The 23,917-nt window shown below is 38.0% G+C and overlaps 1 protein-coding gene across 3 annotated transcripts in view; it reads left to right on the top strand.

Moving 5' to 3' along the window:
* Positions 1 to 20,221, top strand: part of BMPR2 (bone morphogenetic protein receptor type 2) — a 103,546-nt gene extending 83,325 nt beyond the window's left edge. The window contains exons 7-14 of one of the 3 annotated variants that reach the window (XR_016468358.1): positions 605 to 719; positions 2,317 to 2,477; positions 3,878 to 4,025; positions 4,976 to 5,112; positions 8,534 to 8,706; positions 9,813 to 11,092; positions 12,790 to 13,824; positions 16,042 to 20,221. Coding sequence is in view for 2 of the 3 variants with exons in the window: in XM_031601249.2 (XP_031457109.1) it covers positions 605 to 719; positions 2,317 to 2,477; positions 3,878 to 4,025; positions 4,976 to 5,112; positions 8,534 to 8,706; positions 9,813 to 11,092; positions 12,790 to 13,040 (2,265 nt within the window). In the remaining variant the exon portion in view is untranslated. Of the gene's footprint in view, positions 1 to 604; positions 720 to 2,316; positions 2,478 to 3,877; positions 4,026 to 4,975; positions 5,113 to 8,533; positions 8,707 to 9,812; positions 11,093 to 12,505; positions 12,667 to 12,789 lie in introns of those variants that run through there. The other 2 variants (XM_031601249.2, XM_090144200.1) reach the window with 2 other exon arrangements.
* The last annotated feature ends 3,696 nt before the right edge of the window (positions 20,222 to 23,917 follow it).

Raw genomic sequence — 23,917 nt, 5'->3', positions numbered from 1 at the left:
TATAATTATTTCCTTAAAAAAAAAACCAGCATTTTATTCATGTTTAAATTCTCCTTTAAAAAAAAAGTATGAAATTATTTTTTCCCATTTCTTCAGTGTGTGTTGACTCGCTCCTATTCTGAGCCTTCTTTGGGCTTTTTTGTTTCAATGACTGAACTAATCACAGCAGGTGAGATGCCAGTGAGAGATGTTCAGTGTTCTTCTGTAAATGCTAAAGGTTCAAAGTCCACTAATTAGTAATCCCTGTTATGTCTGCAGGTACCCTTCTCCTTCTGTTGTTCAGTAACAGCTTTATAAGAATAAAAGAAATTAGTATTTTGCTTTTGTTTGTAATACTTTACTCATAAAGGCAATATTTATTATTACGTATGTTAAATTTTCTTTTCAGTTTCCTTACATAAACTGAATGGCACCACTAAAAACTAATGACACTTTGATCCAATCTTGTGTTTTATAACATCTGGGTAAACACAGAAGCAGTTGCAGGAATATGACTTTCAAGAGCAATGGATAAAAATATCCTTCTCCAAGATTTTGACTTGATTATTCATTTTGCTACTTGGTAATTATTTTAATCTAGTATTTGTTATTTCATTTTTGATAGGGTTCACTGTGCAAATATCTGAGTCTCCACACAAGTGACTGGGTGAGCTCTTGCCGGCTGGCACATTCTATAACCAGGGGCTTGGCGTACCTGCACACAGAGCTACCTCGGGGAGGTAAGGCCAAGAAGGGATGCCAGAGTGTTCAAGATGTTGCCATTTCTGTCAGGTAGAAGGTTGCTGCCTTTGTTTTTCATCTGTGACAGTATAGTGAGTGGGAAATGTTTAATACAAATACAGATTCCTCACAACTTCTGATATGCTTTTCCTTTTGAGCAATTCCCTGTCATGGGCTGTGCCAGTGACACTTGCACGAAAACAGGGAGTAAGAGCCAGCGGTGTCCCAGAGACAGACAAGAAGAGGAGGCAGAGCTGTGCAGTGCTGCTGTATCATGGCAACAGATTACTGGAGACCTGAAGCACTGGGTGTCTGTCTAATAGAGAGTGAGCAGATGGAGTGTTCTGTTTGTTTACTGCAGTTCCGACACAAACCAGCAAAGCAATTTTGTGTGTGAACTGTATACGTGAAAAATAACTACATTTCTTAGCTCCACTGTAGTTTTATCATATCTCTTGATTTTTGTTGAAGGGCGAGATCCCATTCTTCTTTGTGTATAAAGAATATTGCTAGATTTTTTAGTGATTTATTAGAGCACTGGATCTGACAACATGTTGGTATATCTATTTTATCTCTGCTCATTTGCTTCTGCCCACCATTTCAGCTAGTGAAGTATCACAATTATATAACAGATATTCTGTGCTATAACAGGCTGCAGAATGTGGCCTGGCATTGAAGCATTAGCTTTTTGGCAATAAATAAAAAGATGGCAATATTAATTCTAAATGAAGGTGCTAATGTTGAGATTAAAGTCCTAAACCATGTATCTCAAATGTTGAGAGTGGAAACCAATGATACTGTTAAAAGTGCAAGGTTGAAAATACCTAAATCAGTATTCCCGCGTGTGATTGAAACTGCAGCTATCATCTTAACATCATCGTTGAGAAATGTGCAGACAAGTGTGTCCATTAGCAGCCAGAAAATGTGTAAACCTTTTATCATAAAGGAGAGACGGCCATTGACTGAACTGTATGAGCTAGGAAGGAGCTCATGGAGTAGAAGTAGAATAAACTGCATAGTTAAACTGGTTCTGTAGTGCTTGTTGTTTTACTAAATAAATTGCATATAAATGTGGAACAACTGAGATTACTCTTTGGAAAAGATAAAATCCCTTGCAGGAATAACACGTACGGATTCTCTGGAATAATATTGTCTACATATCTTCTGAATTGGTGCCAATCCCAATTATAATTTCAGTAGCTGGTATTGAACTTAACAGGGGACTGTGCATATGAGAGAGGACGTTTGGAATAGCTGTCAGGGCTGTGGCAGCGGGTCTGTGCTTAAGTACATAATGTCTTCCCTGCCAAAATCATGCTGCAGTATGCTTTGGAAAGAAGCTTACTGGCAAACACTAAACCTGTATGTAATGGTAACCCAGTATAATGTTTAAAGACAGTGAAGCTATGAGTGCCAGTCAGTTTTCTGTAGATAGCATACTGCAGAGCTCATTATAAAGAAGCAAATATACTAGCTTTCTACAAGATAAGTTGATTTTCTGTTTATAATAGGTGAGCAGACTTAATGAGGTTCTCTCATTTTGCCAAACAGTAGAACTGCTCAAATAATAACAAGCACTTTCATATGTCCAAATAGACCATTACAAACCTGCAATATCTCATCGTGACTTGAACAGCCGCAATGTACTGGTAAAGAATGATGGAACATGTGTAATTAGTGATTTTGGGCTCTCCATGAAGTTAACTGGAAACAGACTGGTGCGCCCAGGCGAGGAAGATAATGCAGCCATTAGTGAGGTAAGTACAAATAAAGATAAGCCAGCATATAAAGGATGAAAAATTAGTATGGTAGTAACCTTGAGAAACAGTTGTTATAAGATGAATATTATGGTGGTACAATTCTTTTGATGGAGAATTGCTGCAGCAGGGAGGCAGCCTTGCAGGTGGAAGCTTTGTATATGAGAGATGATATATGCAAGGTGGGTATGGTTGCAGAGGTTACAAAGATGTGGGTGCAAGCCATGTGAATCTTGTACTGCAAACATTACCTAAGCCCAAACAGTCTTTGGGAACTGAGGTAGTTAAATTTTTCTTTCTTCTCCCCACCGCCCCCCTTCCATGTCCTACAACCACTTATTTCTCTGTGTGTCATCTGTAATTTGGTGGACTTAAAATAGATACAACAGGGAAAATAAACGTGTGTAGAAAGGCATGGAGCAATTGAGAACGAACTAGAACAGAATAATGGGAGAAGCTTGAAAGAGTAACCTATGAGAAAAGATTGAAATAATTGAAGTTGTTTAGTCTAGCGAAGTAAAGATGGAAGCAAGTCTTCAAATATGTAAACAAGTGCTACAAAGAGAAAGGAACAAACTGTTTGCATTCAGCTTGGATAGGAAGAAAGGTAATGGGATTATTTTGTAGGTGGGAAAGTTTAGGTTAGTTGTGAAGAAACCTTTTGAATCTGCAGAATTCAGGGACTGCCAGGGAAGACTATAGAATTTGCATCCTGTGATTTTAAGAAACACATTGGAAGAACATCTGCTAGGAATGGGTTAGAGTGGTTTCTGGGCAGAAAGAGGAAACTGAGTTCTTAAGCTTTGTTTTCAATGATGCAATGATTCAGAAAGTGCTTGCTTTTTCTTACTTTTTTAATAAGTGTAAATGTGCAGACATCTGAAAACAGGTTACTCAAAAAATAGTTTAAACGAAGCCCCCTACTGCCTTAGGATAATTGTCATCTGTGCTTTTACATCTTTACATTTCATTCACAGAATGTTTCACAGTGCTAATCAGCATTGTTTAGAAAGTAAGTGTTACAGTAATAATACCTAGTGCACAAATGCTTTTTTTAGGTGTCCTTTTGTTGAATAGAGGAATGGGGAAACCCCCATTTAAAATACAGGGATGTGCAATAGTCCTTAGACAAAATACTGTCACAGGGACTGACGAATGACCGCTCTAATCTAACATATGTTTTAGTAAGACTAGGCCACCGATAAGAGTAGCAGCTGAGGGCACTGATTAGAAGAGAATTGCGTTTTCCATCTTAACTTCTAGAAAACATTGAAGTATATTAAAAACAAGACACACACACGCACACGTATGCACCAAAAAGAAATTGCTAAAGAACTCAAAATAAAAAATGGAATTTGGAAATTACTTCTTGATTTAAAACTTTGATTTTGACTTTCCAGGTCGGTACGATCCGCTATATGGCCCCAGAAGTGCTTGAAGGAGCAGTGAACTTAAGGGACTGTGAATCTGCTTTGAAACAAGTAGATATGTATGCACTAGGCCTCATCTACTGGGAGATATTTATGCGATGTACAGACCTCTTCCCAGGTAACTAAAAGAACTAGAAGAAATAATAATAGAAGAAATGTTAGTCCCTAGTCATGGCTTTTTAAAGTGAAGAAGGAAAATAATTTATCATTTGTTTTTTGCTGTTAAGCCGGTGCCATCTAGCGTTTGAGATGGTTATTGTTAGCAATACAGTATGTTAGTGGGGCAACGAGGATCATGCTGACAGACTTCAGATTGCCTGTTAAAGCATTTTGCAGGCCACATGGCAGTGCTGTTTGAGCACTGTTGTTATTGTCCAGAGCTCACAAACGCTGGTAGTTGGGTTGATGGCACAGACAGTACTTTCAGTACTTACACTTGATGATATAGTGCCCAATGTATCTTTCAGACCTTCCTCATGAACGAGTGCGTGGAAAAGTACTGTAATTTAATGTGGTGTTTAGCCATTCATACTTTTATTTGTGATAGTGACATGAAAAATTCAAGTAACTTGAATCTTGTAAAATAAAGCCAGAGGAAATAAACACACAAAAAAAGTATAGTGACTGCCATCTTCTTCCTGAGCTATAGCATATAGAGTTCATCTGACATGCAGTATTCCCTCTGTAGTTAAACAGCTGCACAGTACATGCAGTGGCTTGTAGTCTGTCTGGATTTCCTCCCAAAGTATGCTTAATGTTGACATTTCACAGACATTAGGTGTCATCCTCGGGCTCCAGGACATTCTGAAGATGCCCCTCAGTCAGTAAAATTTGAAAATGTTTTGAGAGGTTTTCAAACAAGACTTAATTCATTTGTGATTAATTCAGTGTTTCTGGGGAGAGGAAGGGAAGCAGAAGAGTGTGGATTTGAGGGTGGAGTCAGAGAGTCAGAATATCTTGATAGGCAACAACTTTGATGCTACCTTTCATTGCTTGAAAGCCCTTGCCCTGCCTTCCCCTCCCCCCCCCCAAATCTGTGACTTTGTTCATTCTTTCTTGTGCTAACAGGGGAATCTGTGCCAGAGTACCAGATGGCTTTCCAGACAGAAGTCGGAAACCATCCCACTTTTGAAGATATGCAAGTCTTGGTGTCCAGGGAAAAGCAAAGACCAAAATTCCCAGAAGCATGGAAAGAGAACAGCCTGGTGAGATAGTACTAAGTACTATGTACTAATAAACAATCGAGCTGGCTATACGGTGGTATCATTTCTTAAAAACAATTTTTGTATTTGCATCAAGTGCCCACATATTCTCTGGATGCTGGATGAGAAATATTTTATGCCTTTTGAAATCTTACGGACTGGTAGCATACTTAGTAGGCAAAATATAATCCTCCAATACTGAAATTTCATAAGCATTTTTAATAAACTGTTTCTGAAGAAGTATAGTCTTCAGAATTTGTAGTGGCTACAGTTTATAGCAGTTATAACTACATTAAAAAATTTATGTGGCTTCATTTGATCTACAGTTTTTATTTGCAAAAGTAAAAGCATGATAATGCTGTTTGTTGTTTCAATTTGTATTGCTATGGCTTAGAGCCTTGCTTGCTGCTGCAGGCTGACAAGTTACTGCAAGTCAGCTGCACTCTGCTAAGAGTCTGTGTGCTTGTTTTCATCTGCAGCAAAGGTGAGGTAATTGTGACCCCCCTTAGCATTGTGGGGGTTGTTTCTTTTATTACAAGCGAAGTGAAATGTCAACAGTTTCTGGGTTCTACCTGATAACATGATGGATTATTTAAGCAAGCATGGAAATTGACATATTTGACTCATCTAAAAAGATAGTTTTAGGAATTCACTTTCTGTGAAATTAAGCCTTTTAATCTTCAGAGACTTTGCTAGTTGATAAGTGTGTAGCTACTGTGCAGATAATGGGGAGCCTAAGGCCTCATCTCTGCTGGTACTTGTAAATATGTATGAAACCATTTTCAGAGAGGAGCATAGCCTCTGGTATTACAGTGCTATAAAACGTGTTGCAACTGAGTTGGGAGTTTCATAGAGGGCTTCTCTTACTGCACAGTTTGGGCCAGTCTTAACAAAAGATGAAAAATAAAAATCCACACCCAAACTATATAGCAAATCAAGCAGCAACTGTTTTAACTACAGCCATGTTAGCAAATGTGGTGTTGGAAGAACCTGAGCTTGATAGCTATTTTTTAAGACAGTTGAACCAAGCATTTTAAGGTTTGTTTTGTTTTTCAGGCTGCCATTTTAAATGCCAATTGTGTTCTTATAAATTGATAGATTCCAGTATTAGTAGATACTGACCTAGTATTATGATCCCTGTATTTAAACTGTTTACCACATTCTTTGTGGTGTTACTAACATTTTTTTAACAATCCAAAATAATAATAAAATAATGTTCAGCTTTAAGGATGGATGTAGATCATCACTTTACAAGAGAATAAATAAAAAACAGTAACCTGTAGTTCACTAATAGGTATTAAAAAAAAAGCTCCACCCCATGCTAGTCTAGGATAACATCTCAGTAAACACTCTAGAAGAGATGTCTTAGAAAAATAATCTCACTCTGGACCCAGGACCTTACTTCCTGTACCTTACATGCAAGATAAAAGGCTTCTCTCCATTATTTAAAGCTGTGTTGATATGTTAGATTAAAACACTTTCACTTTAATGCGTATTGATCTATTAGAGAAATGTGTATACTCTCTTCATTTTAGAAATACAAATAAAAAAATTGTTTAGGTCACATAATTAAGGCATTCTAAAGATGTGGAATCCCCATTTTATGATTACTTATGCAATCTCAGTCTGCTTCTTGAACATTTGTTATGACATAGACCTTGACTAGTGGTATTTTTTTTCACGGTATGAATCAATTTGAGCAGATGATGTGCATAAAATAATCTCAGGGCTATAAAGTGAGTTGGGATGTTACCAGCATTTCTGTTTTACTTGCCAAGCCCAAACTAGGGACTACGCTTGATTTCAAATGTTGCAGTGGAAAGATATTAGTAGAATAAGAACAATGCAACTTGCTATCTTTCATCTTTTTTATGAATTGTAGGATTTCTCAATCATGAATTTTAAAGATCCCTTTGAACCTGAAATTAATAGAAAATACATTACTATGATAATTGTGAAGCTTTAGAACTTCAGTCTTGTTAACTATCTGTACTATGTTGTCTGTGATAACTATCTGTCATCACTGTGTTCCTTTCAGTATCCTTCAACACTAAAAGAAAAAGATTTGCTGGATGAGAGTCTAGTAAATTTAATAATGATTAGATTTGCAGCTGGTGAAACCTGTAGGGGAGAGCTTTACACAGGGGCAAGAAAGGAGATTAGAGTGTCCACTAATTTAAAGATGGAACAAGATTGCAATTAAATGAAATACTAAAAACTGATTGAAGCCTTTTATTTTTGTAGAGAAAACATATTCAGTATTCTATCCTGACATTGTCCCTGGTGGTGTTTTCAAACTTGCGTCCCTCAGCTGCAACTGGTTTAACTGCTTAGCCTCTCTGATTGACTGTGGGAAGGGAGTTAGAAGATTTCCTTGTGTGGGAGCTCATCCCCACCTGTGCAGTCATAGCTACATCACTGAGCAGCAGTGACTTGCCAGATGCAAGTGATGCCAGAAGCCTGCTCTGTGGGCGAGGAGCTCTTCACTAGCAGGCAGAGCCACTCCTGGCTTTTCCTGCCAGAACCAAACAAGGCAGTTCTGGCACAGAAACAATCAGCAGGCCCCACTGAATGCTTTAGTGCCCAGCTGGGACTGTTCACAGTCACTGGTGCTGGAAAGATTAAAGCTGAGCTGAGATGTGAGGCATTCTGGCAAATGGTGGCCCGTCAATGGGCAGCAGGGACCCATAAATGTCTGCCTATTCTCTGTGCTCAGTATCTGTAGAAGTACAAATGTTCAGTGCTCATAATTTCAGTTGTCTACTCTCCAGGTCTTTGACCATATGGCAGCATTTGATGGTCTTGAACTCTAATCGTGACTGCCCCATTCATCCCACAGTGTGATCCCAGGAAAGTGTGTCTGTTTCCATTTCTCCATCTGTTAAACAAGGGCAGCAATAATCTCTCATAGTGCAGACAAATTCACTGATATTTATGAGGTATTTGAACGTTACATTAGTGGGTAGAAAATGAAAAGCCCAATGAACTGGACAGGGCTGTGTCAGTTGCATACAGTGCTGGGCAGTAAAGCAGGGACCATTAGCTGAATTGGGAAGACGCCAATGATGGGGTTTCCAGAGCCACCATCAATCCTTTGTACAGAACTTTCATAAAGCAGGTAGAATGTGCACATGTACAACAGCAAGGGCAGGCTGAAGGTTGCATGAACAACTCTAATTTTTCTGAAATAATTATTTTTCCAGCTTGTGCGTATGAGGTATGATAGTAACAACAGTGGTACAGGACTAATACTAGCATAAACTAGCATTGAGAGAAATTTGTGTGTCTTCCATTTCTTTTTCTCGGGCAACTTGTGACTCTTTTCATCCATGCAGAACGCTGTCATAGAACAGTAAATTAGAAGCACAATATAAACGGAAAATAATTTAAGAAAATGTGGTTTTGTTTGTCTGTCTCCCGGCAGGCTGTGAGGTCACTTAAAGAAACAATCGAAGACTGTTGGGATCAAGATGCTGAAGCTCGATTAACTGCCCAATGTGCTGAGGAGAGAATGGCAGAACTCATGATGATTTGGGAGAGAAATAAATCAGTTAGTCCAACAGTCAATCCAATGTCAACTGCCATGCAAAATGAGCGGTAAGAAGAGAAAAAATTGATTTTAGTCAGCCATGAATGTCCAATGCTTAGCTCACTCCAGGAAGGAAGCTAGAGCACACCATTCACTTAATGTTTCTGTGTAATGTTTAAACGTGTTTTGGGAGCTAGTCTGCATATGGGTTTTGTGTAAGATCCTGATTGTTTTATACTGCATGAATTCACAAAATAATCATTTTTATGGCATTGGATTCTTACAATCGACAGAATTCAGGCACCTTATATGTAAACAATTGTTTTTATCACAGTGAGGCCTGTTAAGCTGAGTTTAGACAAACTATCCAAACAAGCTTAAAAAGACATGAAGTGACTAAGAATTAAAGATTCTTTACTAAGTGATGTGTTGAACTTCTGTTTAAAATGTTCTGCTGTAAGCTATGAGTGTTCAGGTAGTAAGAGTTCAGGAAATCACCAAGACTCGAATTTATAGCTGTTCAGCTTAAGAACTACAGAGCCCTTGTTAAAATCATTGTTATTCTGGCCCAGTGAGAGAGGTGATGGACACATCCCTTCTCTGATTATAAATGATGCAAGAGTGAGAATTTGCAGAACTGACATTAGTACTAAAATAATACACACCAGAGATCTGGATTTGAAAGCAGGGTAGCGTTGACACGCTGTCATGAAAAATTTCCTTTTAAAGCATGGAACACCTAAATTGTTAAAATTATTATACATTTTTCATGGTTTAGGAGCTTGTGACTCTTTCTTAGCATCATTTTCTGCATCCTATGCTCTTGAGTATAGTTCTTGAGTATAGTTCTTGTTCTTCTTCAGCATCACTTCTCTGCGACTAGAACAGTACCTTATCAGTGAACTGTACAAAGACAAGCATTGGACAAGTAGAAGAAAATTACTGTTATGTGATTTACGTGTATAAATAATATTTGTGACAAAAATGCTGTCCTAATAAAATGGTGTTCTGCTTCCCAGGATTTTTCAAAGAGGATCTCAGTTTTTTTTATTGTATCTGTCCATAGTTTATGCATGAGAAGAAATAGACATTCCGCTCTTTTAAATTAGAGGCTTTGTAATATAAAGCAATATTTACATATATGATCTTAATATCACTTATTTTTTTCTTAAAGGAACCTGTCACATCATAGACGAGTGTCAAAAATAAGGCCATATCCAGATTACTCTTCTTCTTCCTACATTGAAGATTCAATCCACCACACTGACAGCATAGTGAAGAACATTTCATCTGAACATTCAATGTCCACTACACCGCTGACTTCAGGGGAAAAGAATAGAAACTCCATTAACTATGAGCGGCAACAAGCACAAGCTCGCATCCCTAGTCCTGAGACAAGTGTCACCAGTTTGTCCACCAATACTACTACCACCAATACAACTGGCCTCACTCCTAGCACTGGCATGACCACCATATCTGAAATACCTTATTCAGATGAAACAAACTTACATACTACAAATGTCATGCAGCCAGGTGGGCCCACGCCAGTTTGTCTGCAGCTAACAGAGGAGGATCTAGAGACAAATAAACTGGATCCAAAAGAAGTAGATAAGAACCTGAAAGAAAGTTCTGATGAGAATCTGATGGAACATTCACTCAAGCAGTTTAGTGGACCAGATCCACTCAGCAGCACTAGTTCCAGCTTGCTTTATCCACTGATAAAACTTGCAGTGGAGGTGACAGGACAACAGGATTTCACACAAACTAGCAATGGTCAAGCATGTTTGATTCCAGATGTCCCATCTGCTCAGGTCTATCCTTTACCCAAGCAACAGAACCTTCCGAAGAGGCCTACTAGCCTTCCTCTGAACACCAAAAATTCAACAAAGGAGCCACGGTTAAAATTTGGTGGCAAGCACAAATCAAACTTGAAGCAAGTTGAAACAGGCGTTGCCAAGATGAACACTATCAATGCCGCAGAACCTCATGTGGTGACCGTTACCATGAATGGAGTGGCTGGTAGAAGCCACAGCATAAACTCTCATACTGGCACGACCCAGTATGCCAATGGGGCAGTGCCGTCTGGCCAGACAGCCAGTTCAGTAGCACAGAGGGCCCAGGAAATGCTTCAGAACCAGTTCAGTGGAGAGGACAGTCGTCTGAATATTAATTCAAGCCCTGATGAGCATGAACCCTTGTTGAGGCGGGAGCAACAGGTTGGCCATGATGAAGGTGTTCTGGACCGCCTAGTAGACAGGAGAGAACGACAACTTGATAATGGCCGAACAAACGTTAATAACAATAACAGTAATCCGTGTCCAGTGCAAGACACAGCTACTCTCACTATCCAGAACGTAGCCAGAAATCCTGGGCAGACTCAGACTAGAAGAGCACAGAGGCCTAATTCGCTGGATCTATCTGCCACAAATAGTTTGGATAGCAGTAGTATGCAGTGTAAGTGCCAGCAGAACTTGAACAAGTTTCCCTGATGCATTTTTTTGCTGAATAACTATGTATATCTGCTTGAAAATACTTCTGTGTCCCCTTTCGCTCCTTAAAGTGTGCTTACTAATCTCATATAAATTCAATTTCTATCAGAACTATTTCAGTCTTCTCAATAAAGTCCTGCATTCTGTTCTCATCAGCTCCATAATGTTTTAGGTCACTATCTTCTTTCTGCATACATGGAAAAAATCTGTCCCTTTCTATTCTGTCTACTTTGATTCGGGGAAGGGAGCAATTTCTACTCTTGATATTTGTTGTGAGGCGTCTACCTTGGCCATGGCAAAGGTTATTTAAATGTCTACTGTTTCTTCCTTCAGGGACACATTGTGTCTTCTTTTCCATATTTTTCATCATTCATAAGAGTAACTGGCCCTAAGATGCATTGATTAAAATTATTTTTATTATACACTTATGATATAACTTCAAACTTTTAAAGCAATTGATATTGCTGTATTAGTCCAGCCTAGATGGGCAGTCAGGCATTCTCCAGCTTGCTATCTGAGCTTCAACAGATAAAGCAGTCCTTTGTCAGTTTACCATGTACATATTAAAAAATAACTGAAGTAGTTAGAGAATGAATTTTAGTAGACACCCTCAGAAAAACTGCCTTAGATTTTTAAGCCTAAAATTGTAAGAGGTTACAATGAGAATCTCCTTATCACAATAAGAATGCAGTTATAGTTATGGTTGAGTATATAGAATGAGTTTCTTTGGAGTCCATGGGTATTGGAGAGACTTCCTAGATAACATGCTCCAGAATACACTGTCATCATCAAAAGATACTTGCAAACTTCTGACTATGTTTAGGTAGAGGCTGTCATACTAGCAAATTAACCTGGGGTGCCAGGCATTGCATGCTTGGAAGGAAAAAGTTTATAAATGAGCTAGAACAGATCTTTCAAGAAATGTAGTTGAGTATTCAGCAATTGAATGTTTAAGCTTTCCTTTTAAGTAGGAAACCTTATTTTTTGTCTTTACTCATTAACTTGAATTGAAATTTTATTGAATTAAAAAAAAAAAAAAAGAAGATTGCAGTAACTTTCTTTAATTGAAAGTTAAGAAGAAAATAAAGTATTTGAAGGTTAAGATCAGATTTCTACTGCTGAATTTCTGTTGTGTTTGAAGTTGACAAGCGTTTTTTCCAGTTTTGCAGTGCAACATCCCAAATCCTGATTTAGGATCCTAACAGAGAAAATAGACTGTTAGCCTCCTGGTAAAGGCCTGAGCTTTGCCTGGGGTTTTGTATGCAAAAACTGCTTTGCGAGACCAAGCAGGATTAGGGGATCTGTGATTTAATTGTGCTATTAAATGTTTGCCGTCCTGTAGTAGCTATATTTTTTTTCTTTGTACCTTCCATTACAGGTAATGTAAGATACTATGATTGCAAAAATGCTGATTCTGCTGTTTGATGCCAATGTGCATTCAAGGTAACACAAATTACTTCACTGAAGTAATTTCTGACAGAGAACAGAATCTAGCCCCTTGTTTTAGTGACAGCACTATCTGCTGCCATGTCTGCCATACAGTTGCTTAACTTAGTAGGATTTTCTGCTTTTTCTTCTGTTCTGCATGAGTAACAACCCTGGACTGTCCAGTCTATTCTTTCCTGTAATACTATTTTTCTGCTTTTTGTTATTGTTGTTCAGTAGGTGACTCCTCACAGGACAGCAAATCGGGCTCAGGAGAAAAGATCAAGAAACGTGTGAAAACTCCTTACTCGCTGAAGCGATGGCGTCCTTCGACATGGGTCATCTCCACTGAGCCGCTGCACTGCGAGGTCAACAATAACGGCGGTGACCGGGCAGTGCACTCCAAATCCAGCACTGCTGTTTACCTTGCGGAAGGAGGCACTGCCACCACAATGGTATCTAAGGACGCAGGAGTGAACTGCCTGTGAAATACTTTAAAAGCCGACAAATGACTTTTTTCTTTTCTTTTTTTTTTTTTTTCATTATTTGAAACAAACATACAGAAGACATTTTAAAAAACTGCTTTCTCCTCCTGTCAGCAACCCCTATCAAGGACTCGCTTTAAATAGATTTCAGCTATGCAGAAAATTTTTAGCTTATGCTTCCATATTTTTTTATTTTGATTTATTTTTTGAACATTTTTGCACTTTTATTTAGTATCGCTAAAGTTAAGTCTGTCTGTTTTGACCACGGAATATATATATGTGTATCAAAAATGTGGTCTCAAAATATTTTTTTAAAAAAACAAAAAAAGGTATTGCTGATAATCAGTTTGGACCAGTTTCTTAAGGTCACTAAGATCATAAGCAGACTATAAGACAGGTTTGACTGCGGTGGTGTCTTGTAACCATGTTTTGATTTCTGTGCGCAAGCTAGTCTGTATATTTCTATGTTACAAAGTGTATTCTCTTTTTCTCTCCATTTTTCTTGTGTCATGTTGAAATGTGCAATAGTCTATAGTTCACAGTATGCTTTATTGAAAAAGTGTTTTTAAAACTGCCACATGTTCCTGTTTTTGTCTTTATGTTTTCCCTGACAGTTGAGCAGTCAGCCAGTTGTGACAATGAACTTTGCACACCGTAGCCAGCTCAAAGCTGCTGCCTATATTGCATCGTGCTCTGAGGTGACAATGTATGAACTTTCCCCAGCTTGAAAGGGCTCTTTAAAAGGAACAAAAATTGAGTTCAGTACCTTTCCTCTGATCCTTCTCAAGTGAGTTTTGTTAATGGTGGTAGATGCCCGCCTGTCAAGTTCTGAGTAACCAGTTGTTGAACAAATGTAAGGAAACAATGTCAGCCAATTTTGTACTTTATTTTGTGTACAGTTTCACCCTTTGTATTTATGTAAAACCAGATCAGTAGTAGTCTACATTGAAAAATGCAACTCAAACAGAAACCTAAGTAACTGTCATACTTTAAGAGCTTTAGTGAAGATAGGTTGTGAACATATTTTATTAACAAAGAGGAACAAGTATGAATCTTGTTTGGCACAAATCTTTTCTGACTGAACACCTTCCAGACAGTCTGGGTAAGATCAGCCTGATGACCTACGCAGGTAGGTGCATCCTGACTGGTTGCTGTTGCTGAGCTGAAACGTTTCCTCCCTTCAGGTTTTCAAAGCCCTTCATTCATCTTGGTAGAATCTACTGCATGCTTTTAAAATTCATGGGTAGGAATGTTTGGGGGGGGGGGGGGGGTTCTTTTTTCTGGTTAAACACTTGTTCAGTTTGTATGTAACACTCCACACATTGATTTTAGCTGTCAGTGAATGTGAATCTAATATGTATTGAGATTTATTTTTTCCACCATCTTATATAGATCTTACTTCTTCTTAGAATAATCATTTTTACTGTCTGCTGAAAGCAAACTAATTTCCTTACTGGCCAGGCCTTCCTTTCACTTCAGAATTATTCATCCACCTGAGAAGTACTCTGATGGAAAACACTTCAGTAAAAACCGTTTAAATTAAATATAAATATTTGTATGTCTGTGTGTAACACATGTCAGCCTTTGGTAATGAGATCAAGTTTTACGTCAGAAAACTGGTGATGTTCAAAAAATAAAATTCTATGCAGCCATCCTGTCAAACTCCTATGGTAGGATACTGGCAGCAATCACTTGCCTCTCCCAACCTATCTTCTTCTGGCAGTCAGAAACAGATGCTCTGTGCTCTCAAGCTTGTTTGTTTCCTTGCTAGTGTATTATTTTTCCCCATGAGGTAAAATTGCCAGCTCTGTTTTGTACATCTGATATAACTGGTATAATATATACCTTGCTACGTCTGATTCTTGCTATTTCTCAAACTCTTGGTTTGATTTTCTGATTTTATGATTTTCTCCTTCAGTGGTTACTAAATGTTTCTTATATTCTTGTACGTGTCTCCAAGAGATAGCTCTAAATCCAAATTTTTGATTCAGTGTAGTTGTGGAAATACAAGCTATGAGGTATAGTTCAGGCTCCCTGTGCTCTTCAAGCACCAGCTTGAATAATAACTCTGAGGTGCAGTTCTGTTATCATGATGTATAAATATATAGCTGTACTTTCCCTCTCCAGAAAATACAGCCTTTCTCTGGTTTTACTTTTAATTCACTCCCCTGCTTCCCATCTGCTACAAGCTTGCATCCCAGATGTTGAAAACCTGCCAGTTGCTCAGCTGGGTTTCAGTACCTCAATCAGAATTTCTGGCATTCTGTTCATAATATTGGCCACGTTTTTCATCTCTTTTGGACTTCTTCAAATCTACATTTGATGTACAGTATGTTGTCTTGTGATGATTACTGTATCATGCATATTGAAGACTCTTCACTCATTTTCCAGTGACTTTCTGGTTTGCCTTACATATGCATCATCCATCAGCATTTCAGAATGTGAGCTGAAAAGCATATTTAGGACACTTACCTAACTTGACAGACTCTGGGGATAGAAAAGTTATTTGCTTTGATTAGTTCTTTCTGCTAAGACAGGTTTGCTGTGAAGTTCTAGCCTTTCTTTTCAGACCAATCCTTTGTAAGAAACCCAACTTCTCTTATGCTTAATGCAATCAAAATAATTTTGATACCAGGTGAAGATTCTTGTGCAGTTTTTGTTGAACGTTTTTGAAGCATGCATAAAAATTTCATTTCCTTTATCTTTTTTCTGTCACTTCCTGGAAAACCTTTTGGGGATGAATTTTAATTAGTAAAAGGTATTGGATTTGTAACCTACCATGGATAAATATTATTTGTAGCACAACAGAAATATGTACTTTATCACAAAATATCTTATAGATTACATAGAGAAAAAGTATTTATTTGTAAAGGTCAGTCAAAACAAACTCTTAAGTGCACAACAAAATATTGTAATTCTGCACAGCTAGATGAGATCAGATTATTAGTTTGTTTTTAATGCTTATTTTATTAATGTCCTATTTTATTTTATTTTTTACTCACAGTGCATAATCCAGTCTCCGCAGAATACTTTCTCTGTAAATTAAATGATATTGAATTTCATCTCGTGTCCTGGGAAATCATCCTTAACCAAATAAAATACATGTAAGAGAGAATTCTACAGATCAGACACGTGGATAGGTGGTAAATGTACTGCAATCAAGGGACACAAAAGGTTCTGTTTGTTTGTGTTTTAGGATAATGATGACAGTTGATAATATTCTATCAACATCTCATGTATATTGCAGACAAGTTAAAAGTAGAAAAAATGAAAAAAGGATAGTGTAAATACCTATGAGTTGTGCCACTGTCAAATAGGCAACAGTAGAATATATGCTATGGTAATTTATAATGTATAATTCAAGTAAAATGTTACAGCAAACACTTGTGATGTTTGTATATATAACCAAAATCCAAAAGCTTATTGGTTTTTTTAAAAAATGACATGTTAGTAGAAGTTAAATGAGTTAGTTAGGTTAATGCAATATCTCTTTTTCTGTTTCCTATGTTTCCACACCAATATTACATGGTTTTTAGAATGTGAATTCTAACCATTTGAACAGACATGCAAGCATAGTATTCTAAATTGGACATTTGCAAGTAAAGTTATCTGAAACATTTCCCTGACTTTGCTTATAAAGCTTGATAGTTTCATGTGCTAAACATTTATCGTGTCTTTCTTATAACTCTGAGATGCACTTAAATTGCACAGCTAAAAGATAAAGAAATTCCTGGTTTTAAAGGAAGACCAGTTAATATCATCATGTTTAGAATATTCTCTGAGATTTGTTAAGAAATGTTTAGAAATTCTCTGACATTTGTTCTATATTATGCTTTCTTACCATTATTCATGTCAGTCTTGTTTCCATTTACAAAATAATCTCATTTCCATAGGCAATCAAGATGATTTTTGTTTTCAGTACAGGGTACAAAAAGCAATACAAAATGGATGCTGTCAGGTTTCTGGAAAAAAAAATCAAACAAAAACCCTTATAAATCTGCTTAAGAAGTGTGTATCTTTCCATCTATCAACTTAATTCTGCTTACCTCAGAAAGGAAAATAAGGATGTCCTGTATTTGTTTGGAATGGATTATTGGGCAAAATTTAACAATAATGAATTGCTATGTAGAAAATACATATACAGTGTACACCAGTATATGCCATAATTTCAGTATTCAGTCATCCTTTATTTTGCTTTTCTTATATCTCTGAAGTATTTATATGTGTTTAAAACAGCAACAGAAGTCCACTAATATAATACTGCTAAGTCAATGTTCAGGTGATAATTTTCTTCCTTTAAAAAATATTCAAAAGATCATAGCCATTCTGCCACTGAAACATAATAATGGAAAGTTCCAGCCTAGATAAGGATTTTTTTTTTTTAATTCACATTGCAGTTAATATGGGAAAAATTGTATCATGCTGTAGTTTTTACTTATATGAAAATGATAAAGTTCTCAATGCTGAAAATTAGCTTTTTTAAGTCATAAAAATAATAATTACCTAGTACAGTAGTATATGCATGACCTAGTGTATATGAAATTTGGAGCAGCTTACTAAAGAAGATTGAAATAGGTTTGATTAGTCTATGAAAGTTGGACTATAGAGTGGATGACTTTGTATTTTGCATAAATTTGCATTATTTGAACTTTTCTCTCCATCTCTCAGTATTCATTTTGCCAGGTAAATATATTAACCTCTTTTTTTTTTTTTTTTAATGTACTTACTAATCTTTGTTCAACTTTATTCCTTTCTTCAAAGAAAAATCTATTGCAGTGGAGCCAAATATATATATTTTTATGTAAACTCTGTATGTACTTAGATACATATGTATGTCATGCAGAAATTCTAGGATTAACTTCTGTGAGTTACGGCATCAGATGGTAGAATTGGTAGCAAGTATAATGGTCTTCTTCGGATATCATTCTTATATAGTCTTTATAATAAAATTGGGCTCAGACTGTGACATAATCCGGCAGTGTAAGATACCCCGTGACATGCTTGTCACTTTGTCACTGATTTAAGGTTTCTCCTTTCAAGTTGGGAAAAAAAAATACCCTCAGCATTGTTAATCCATTATAATTTTTACAAGGCTTTTTTATGCAGTAGCTGCTGTAGTGAAGTATGTGGTCACCCTTTGATTGTGGGGGGGAGATTTAGGACATTAAATCCGATTGCATTTTAGGCTTCTATGTTGTCCTAGAAAAACTCAAGCTGTAGATGTGCATCCATTTCATTTTTTTTATTTATTCTTTTCCCCTAATTATGTTCAGTTTTGATGTGAAATAGTGAGAAATCAGATCTCTCATTTTTAGGTTTATTTTGTACTGACTAAAACTGGTGTTGGAACTTCCACTTCTGCAGACGAGATTTAGGCACTCCTTTGAATAAAAAATGGGAGACCCATTTGGCACAAACTTATCCCGGGAAGTCAACGTATCACAAACACGGATGCCACAAACAAGCTGGTGCTTGAGCCAAATGCTATTGAAATGAAAGAGGTGTCTGCCATTAGTTAGGAGCAAAGAAGAGCTGGCGCTGGTTTGAAAACTGAAGATTAGCTGTGGGAAAGCCAGTGTGCAATGCTGGGCCTCGTGGGCTAACCCTGACTGTTGGGATTCTGAGGGCTGCTACCTGGTGACTTGGTTCAGTCTTCCACACCAGGTCAGTACCAGTTCAGCTATGGTTACTGCTGAGGAATGGGACTACGCCAGTGGGAGGGGCAGTGCCAGGTTTTCAGGTAAATCCTCATTCACACCAAACCCCTTTGATGTTCATCTGGGCTTAATGCAGGTCTGATCTAGTGGCTGTTACGGTGTGTTAGTAATATGGAATTACTTTTTATGGCCAATTCTATTTATTTCACTGTAGTTTAATTACATATGAGCATAACAGTCAAGAACTAATTGGAGTTATGCTAATTTATAGTGTAGTAGTCAGATTGTTTTAAAAGCCCTACTAATCAGTAATTGTGTGAAGTTGCAGGTCGTTCAGTTGGTTAACTTCAGTGCACAGGTCACACCCCACTGTCACAGCAAGGAAGGATTTCTTCAAAGCTCTTGCAGGCTTCTGCAGATAGATTACATCTGTCAGGACCACAGATCTTGTCTGGTAACTATTTTAAAGCAAAAATAACTACCTTTATAATTTATTCGTTTTTAGATCTCCCAAAAGTTAATTTTTGTAAATCATTCACTAGTTTTTAAAGCAACAAAAATGCGTGAGGCTTGTATTTCTAGAGCACTTGATTCACTTTTTTTCTTTTGTGCTTCAGAACTGTATCATGAAGTATCACACTTCCATCTTGTTTATTCAAATGGAAAGAAAATCATAGATGTTTCTGTAATCTTTAGGTCAAAGGAACACAAAGAAACAGGCAAATCCATGTTATTGCTGACTTTCATTGGTCGCTTTTGAATTTCTTGATTTTTGTGACTCCTCTTTCACAATGTTGAAATGTATTTAAAAAGGTTTGTCTATAATGTTTCTTGTCTGCTTTTTGTCTCTAGAGAAGAGTATGCTCTATTCACATTTATATAAGCTGGAATCATACTTTACAATTGCTGTTGATTATTTTTCCCCCAAATGCAGAGGAAAATGAACACAGCAAAAACCAATTTCTAGGGTTTGGTCTTCTGTAGAAGCTGAAATAAGGATATGTGAAACTGACATTTTCCTTATGACAGGTGGTAAAGAGAGCATTAATTTCTGAGCGAGCTTTTCTGGGGAAGGGGGGAGAAACCCTAGAATATGGAGTCTCATCAGAACCCTTTTGTTAACGGGTATTTTTGTTTTTTCTCTCAAATGATTGAGTAAATATCATGTATGAATTTATAAATAATTGCTTTCAGTTATTTCTTTTGTATAAGCTGCCCAGTACCCTTGCTATGCTGTATAAGTTGTGTTTCATGGAACAGTGTGAGTATGAAATAAAAGCTAATTTTTGTTTTTTAATCATCTGTGGATGCCACTATGAAAGCTGACATTGTTAAAGCCACTACAGAGTTTTCTATGAATACTTGTAAGAATTGCTTTGTTATATATAAACCTAAATAAAGAGATTGTATTGATACAGAGACATTGGATAAGAACATTTAAAAGGCTATTCTTTAGGTCTAAAAGAAAAGGCTTGCTGTAAAATGGTGCATTATTCCATTTATTAAAGATCATATTAATGACAAAAAGCATAGTCTTTTGTGGGTTTTTGTGATGTTACTGGCCATGAGTAATAAGACACACTCCCAAGAGGAGTGGAACTGTTGCAGTTCTGTTTTGTTGGTAGAAGGATGAGGAACTACTTCATTACTGAGAGCTGAACAAGACTTTGGGATACCGTGGGCATGTGACAGATGGTACTTCGCACTGTTATCAGATGACTGTGAAATAACCAAAGCTTGCCTTTGCTACATTAATGCAGCGTCTCTGCTTGCTGTTTTGACCATTCTCACTGGTCAGCAGTTAAGATGCTTGCATTGGCAACTAAATAGCATTTGGATGCATTTCAGAGTGCTGCATCAGGCATCTTGCACCTTACAGTATGGTGAGACCTCACTGGCTTTAGCTCTTCCTGTTACACGTAGATTGGTGGGGCCCATCCTGCACACCTCGGTTGCTTTGGTGTTTACATTTCCTTACTTAATTCTTGTCAATTTATTTTTCTGTACCTACAGTGATAATGATTTTTGCAAGCAAACGAGACGGTGTTGCAAGTTCGACACTTCTTTGGCCAGAGGACTACCTCCAAAATGCAAATGAAAGAGACGGCATGAAATAGCTTTCTTGCCATTGTAAAGAAGGATGAAGCAATGAACTGAGGCAAGTAGTGCATGGGTTGAACTCCTGCCTACACTGCAAATGAACACAGTATCACAAATGAATTCAGAAACCCCTGGCTATAGGGAGGGACCATTACAAGCTTCACCTCTCCTGGAAGCAGGAAGCAGTCTCAGCCTCCCACGGTGTTCCAGGCTGGATCTGCAGCTCCCCGGGGGGTTTCTGCATCAAAAGGATTAGCAGATTAGAACAGTTATTGACAAGGGGAAGGTCCCTCCTTGAAAGACAGCACTCTGCTTGCATGCACTGACTTGCTCTTGGCTCAAGATAACTGAGCGATCCCAGATCACAGGAGAAGAGAGGCTAGCAAACCAGATTTTATTACCCACATTTAAAGCTTTAAAGACAGGCTCACAAGGCTCTTTTTTTTATCCAGATGTCTCGGTGACAGCGATGGGAGCTTGAGCTCTCTTAAGTCCTCTCAGAGTGAGCTCCAAGAAATTGACACTTTCCCATCAGGCTGTAGTCAGGAAGAGTCATTGTAGGCCGGGGCCACCTGGAGCTGTCATATGCTGGGAAGCACGCACAGCTCATTTCCTGTTGCAGGCAGGCCCCTTCCCTCTCCTTCTGGCACAAGGGAGATGCTGGTGGCAGCTCTACAGCAAGTCAGGGGGGATGCTGATTGTCAGCAAAACCAGGAATTGTGTGCCTGTTTTACCTTTGCTAGTACCCTGGAAGGCTCGGCTGTTGCTCTCAAGAAACGCTGGGAACCTGTGTGTGGGGCAGCTGTGTGGAAAGTAGTAGATGCCCCCCACCCCCTCAGCTATTATCACTCCATGTAGACAGCAAGAGCAGCCAAGTCCTGCCCTAACCCAGCAGGTGTGGCTGAGTCTTATCCTCGGGGCATCTGAGAACCCTTGAGTCAGCTCTGCAATAACAACGTGTTACTGGTGAATTTTACTGATATATTTTTTACCGGGTGTGTGAGCTATTCAGTGCTGAGAAATATTCTCCTCAGAGATTTCCCTGCGGGACCTCATGTGCACACTTGAGCCAGCTCTCTCCTGCAAAAATAACCACTTTCATTCAGCTTTTGCTTTGCTGCTGGGAAATGAAAGTAAAACAACAATAATTATATTCTCCTTTGTTCCAGAGCGGCGATGCAGCTGCTGAATGTACTTTGTGGAACACTGCCACATCAGTCTTTCACTTGTTTCCATTCAGGTTCCCCCTCCCCACTTACTTCTTGCTAATTCTGATGTTATGTAAATTCTCTGTGTGCAAGAGATTATAGACATCTGCTCTCTGGCATGATTCAAAGCACATTCTATTGGATAAGAAGGTTAATTTTACATGGATGGGAAAACTCCAGCATAACAAAATATTTGCATGTGTATAAAAATCACCTTTTCATATTAGCCCAAAAGGTTGTCATTTTCCTTTAGTGAGTTAAAATGTTTTAATTTCTGGAATTTAAATGGTACTCTTAGGCCTACGTTTATGTCAGAGGATGATCTCTTCAGTTCCCAGTACCATAGAGAAAGTTTGGGAGAGATGCACAAATGTAGACCTGAGTGGCTAACTCTGCCTGTATGCAGCTGGTAGGCTCTGGGGCAGCCCTGTCTGAAGGGAGGGGGCCGTGGAAGATGATTAAGGAAAGCATGTCTCTATTTACTGGGCAGCATCTGAGTAAGCAGCATTTCTAGATGGGGGGATCCCAGGAGCACGGGGCAAAATTCAAGGAAGCAAATAATGAGAAAGCCTGGAAACAACAGATCTAGATGCATTCCAGTGCCTGATGAGAAGGGCAGCATCTTCCTAAGGCAGCTCATCACAGCCCAAGCACATTTTTAGAATGAGCACACAAACCTTATATGGAGCTTGTCTGATTTTGGCTGCGTGTTGGATGAGGGGCTACTAGCTGCATTGGGACATGGAACTTTATCTAGGTTTGCTTTATTTTCATCTTCTCAAAGACTATATTCTCTCTCTGGCCGTCCTTGAGGCTAAGTCAGGCTGAATGCAAGGTGTGATGCATGAGGATGGGATAGCACGACAGAGACAAACTGATAGATGTGACCAGCTAATTAAAAGCTCCCATATTCCTTTGGGCTCAATGCAAGGAGGCTTCAGAGCACCACTTGATCCTTGTTCTCTGAATAGGTATTTTCCCAATTCAGAGAGTCCCATGCCCCCACCCCATCACACACTCTGCTAAAGTAAATTAAACGAGTTTAACAGCAAGGTTACTATATGTATATGGAGAGAGAAGTCATGTTATTTCATCTCTCCTTCTTAGTGAACCAATAAGCCATGCTGCTAGAATGCTTTTCACAACTTCCTGGGCTTTTATAAATGCTATGAAAACAAACAGAAGCAAAACAAGTTCGTAGACACGAATGAGAAGAACCTTTCTCTCTTTTAGGTTCTCTTAAGTGAGTAGCATTTATAGATCTGTGCCTATTAATCACATACACGGGATGTTTATCATTCTGTAATATGGCTGTAAAACATTCATTACTGAAATGTTTCCATTTATCTGGTTAATTGATAATTTTGACAATTGAGATAAATACTAATAGTAACACATTATACTCACAGTATAGAAATTTTGTCTGTGGCTTGTGAGAGTAGTGTTCGATATTATTAGGCCAAGAGTTTTCTTCTACAGTTCATATGCACTGTTCTGCCTGTGGACTAGAAATACAGTTCTGTATTATACAGAAATGTATAATACAAATGCACACAAACCTTTGTATTATTTTGCAAGCTCTGTGATTTTGTGCTATAAATAATAAGGTTTTGGAGCATACTTTTTAAAGAACTGCCACCTAAAAGGAAGGAAATCTTTGTTGTTGGAAGGAAGGAGTTATATGCAACATACTATTTTAATCCCAGTGAGGGATTGACACCTCACCATATTGCTTTTCTTAAAGAGTGTAACCTTATAACATGTGGCATGTGTATTTTGCTTTGAGTTGCCTTTTACTTACTACATGAAGCTTGACTTTATGTCCTAGACCCCATCTGTTGTTTTTATTGTTTTAATCTTAATACCTTATTTTCAATCTGCCTGCTTTCCCAGATCCCCCCAAATATTCTGCAGT

Source organism: Phasianus colchicus, chromosome 7 (genome assembly GCF_987193195.1).
Source record: "Phasianus colchicus chromosome 7, bPhaCol1.hap1.1, whole genome shotgun sequence".
Classification (NCBI taxonomy): Eukaryota; Metazoa; Chordata; class Aves; order Galliformes; family Phasianidae; genus Phasianus; species Phasianus colchicus.
The sequence above is the reverse complement of the archived record's forward strand: the minus strand, read 5'-3'. Positions and strand labels throughout refer to the sequence as shown.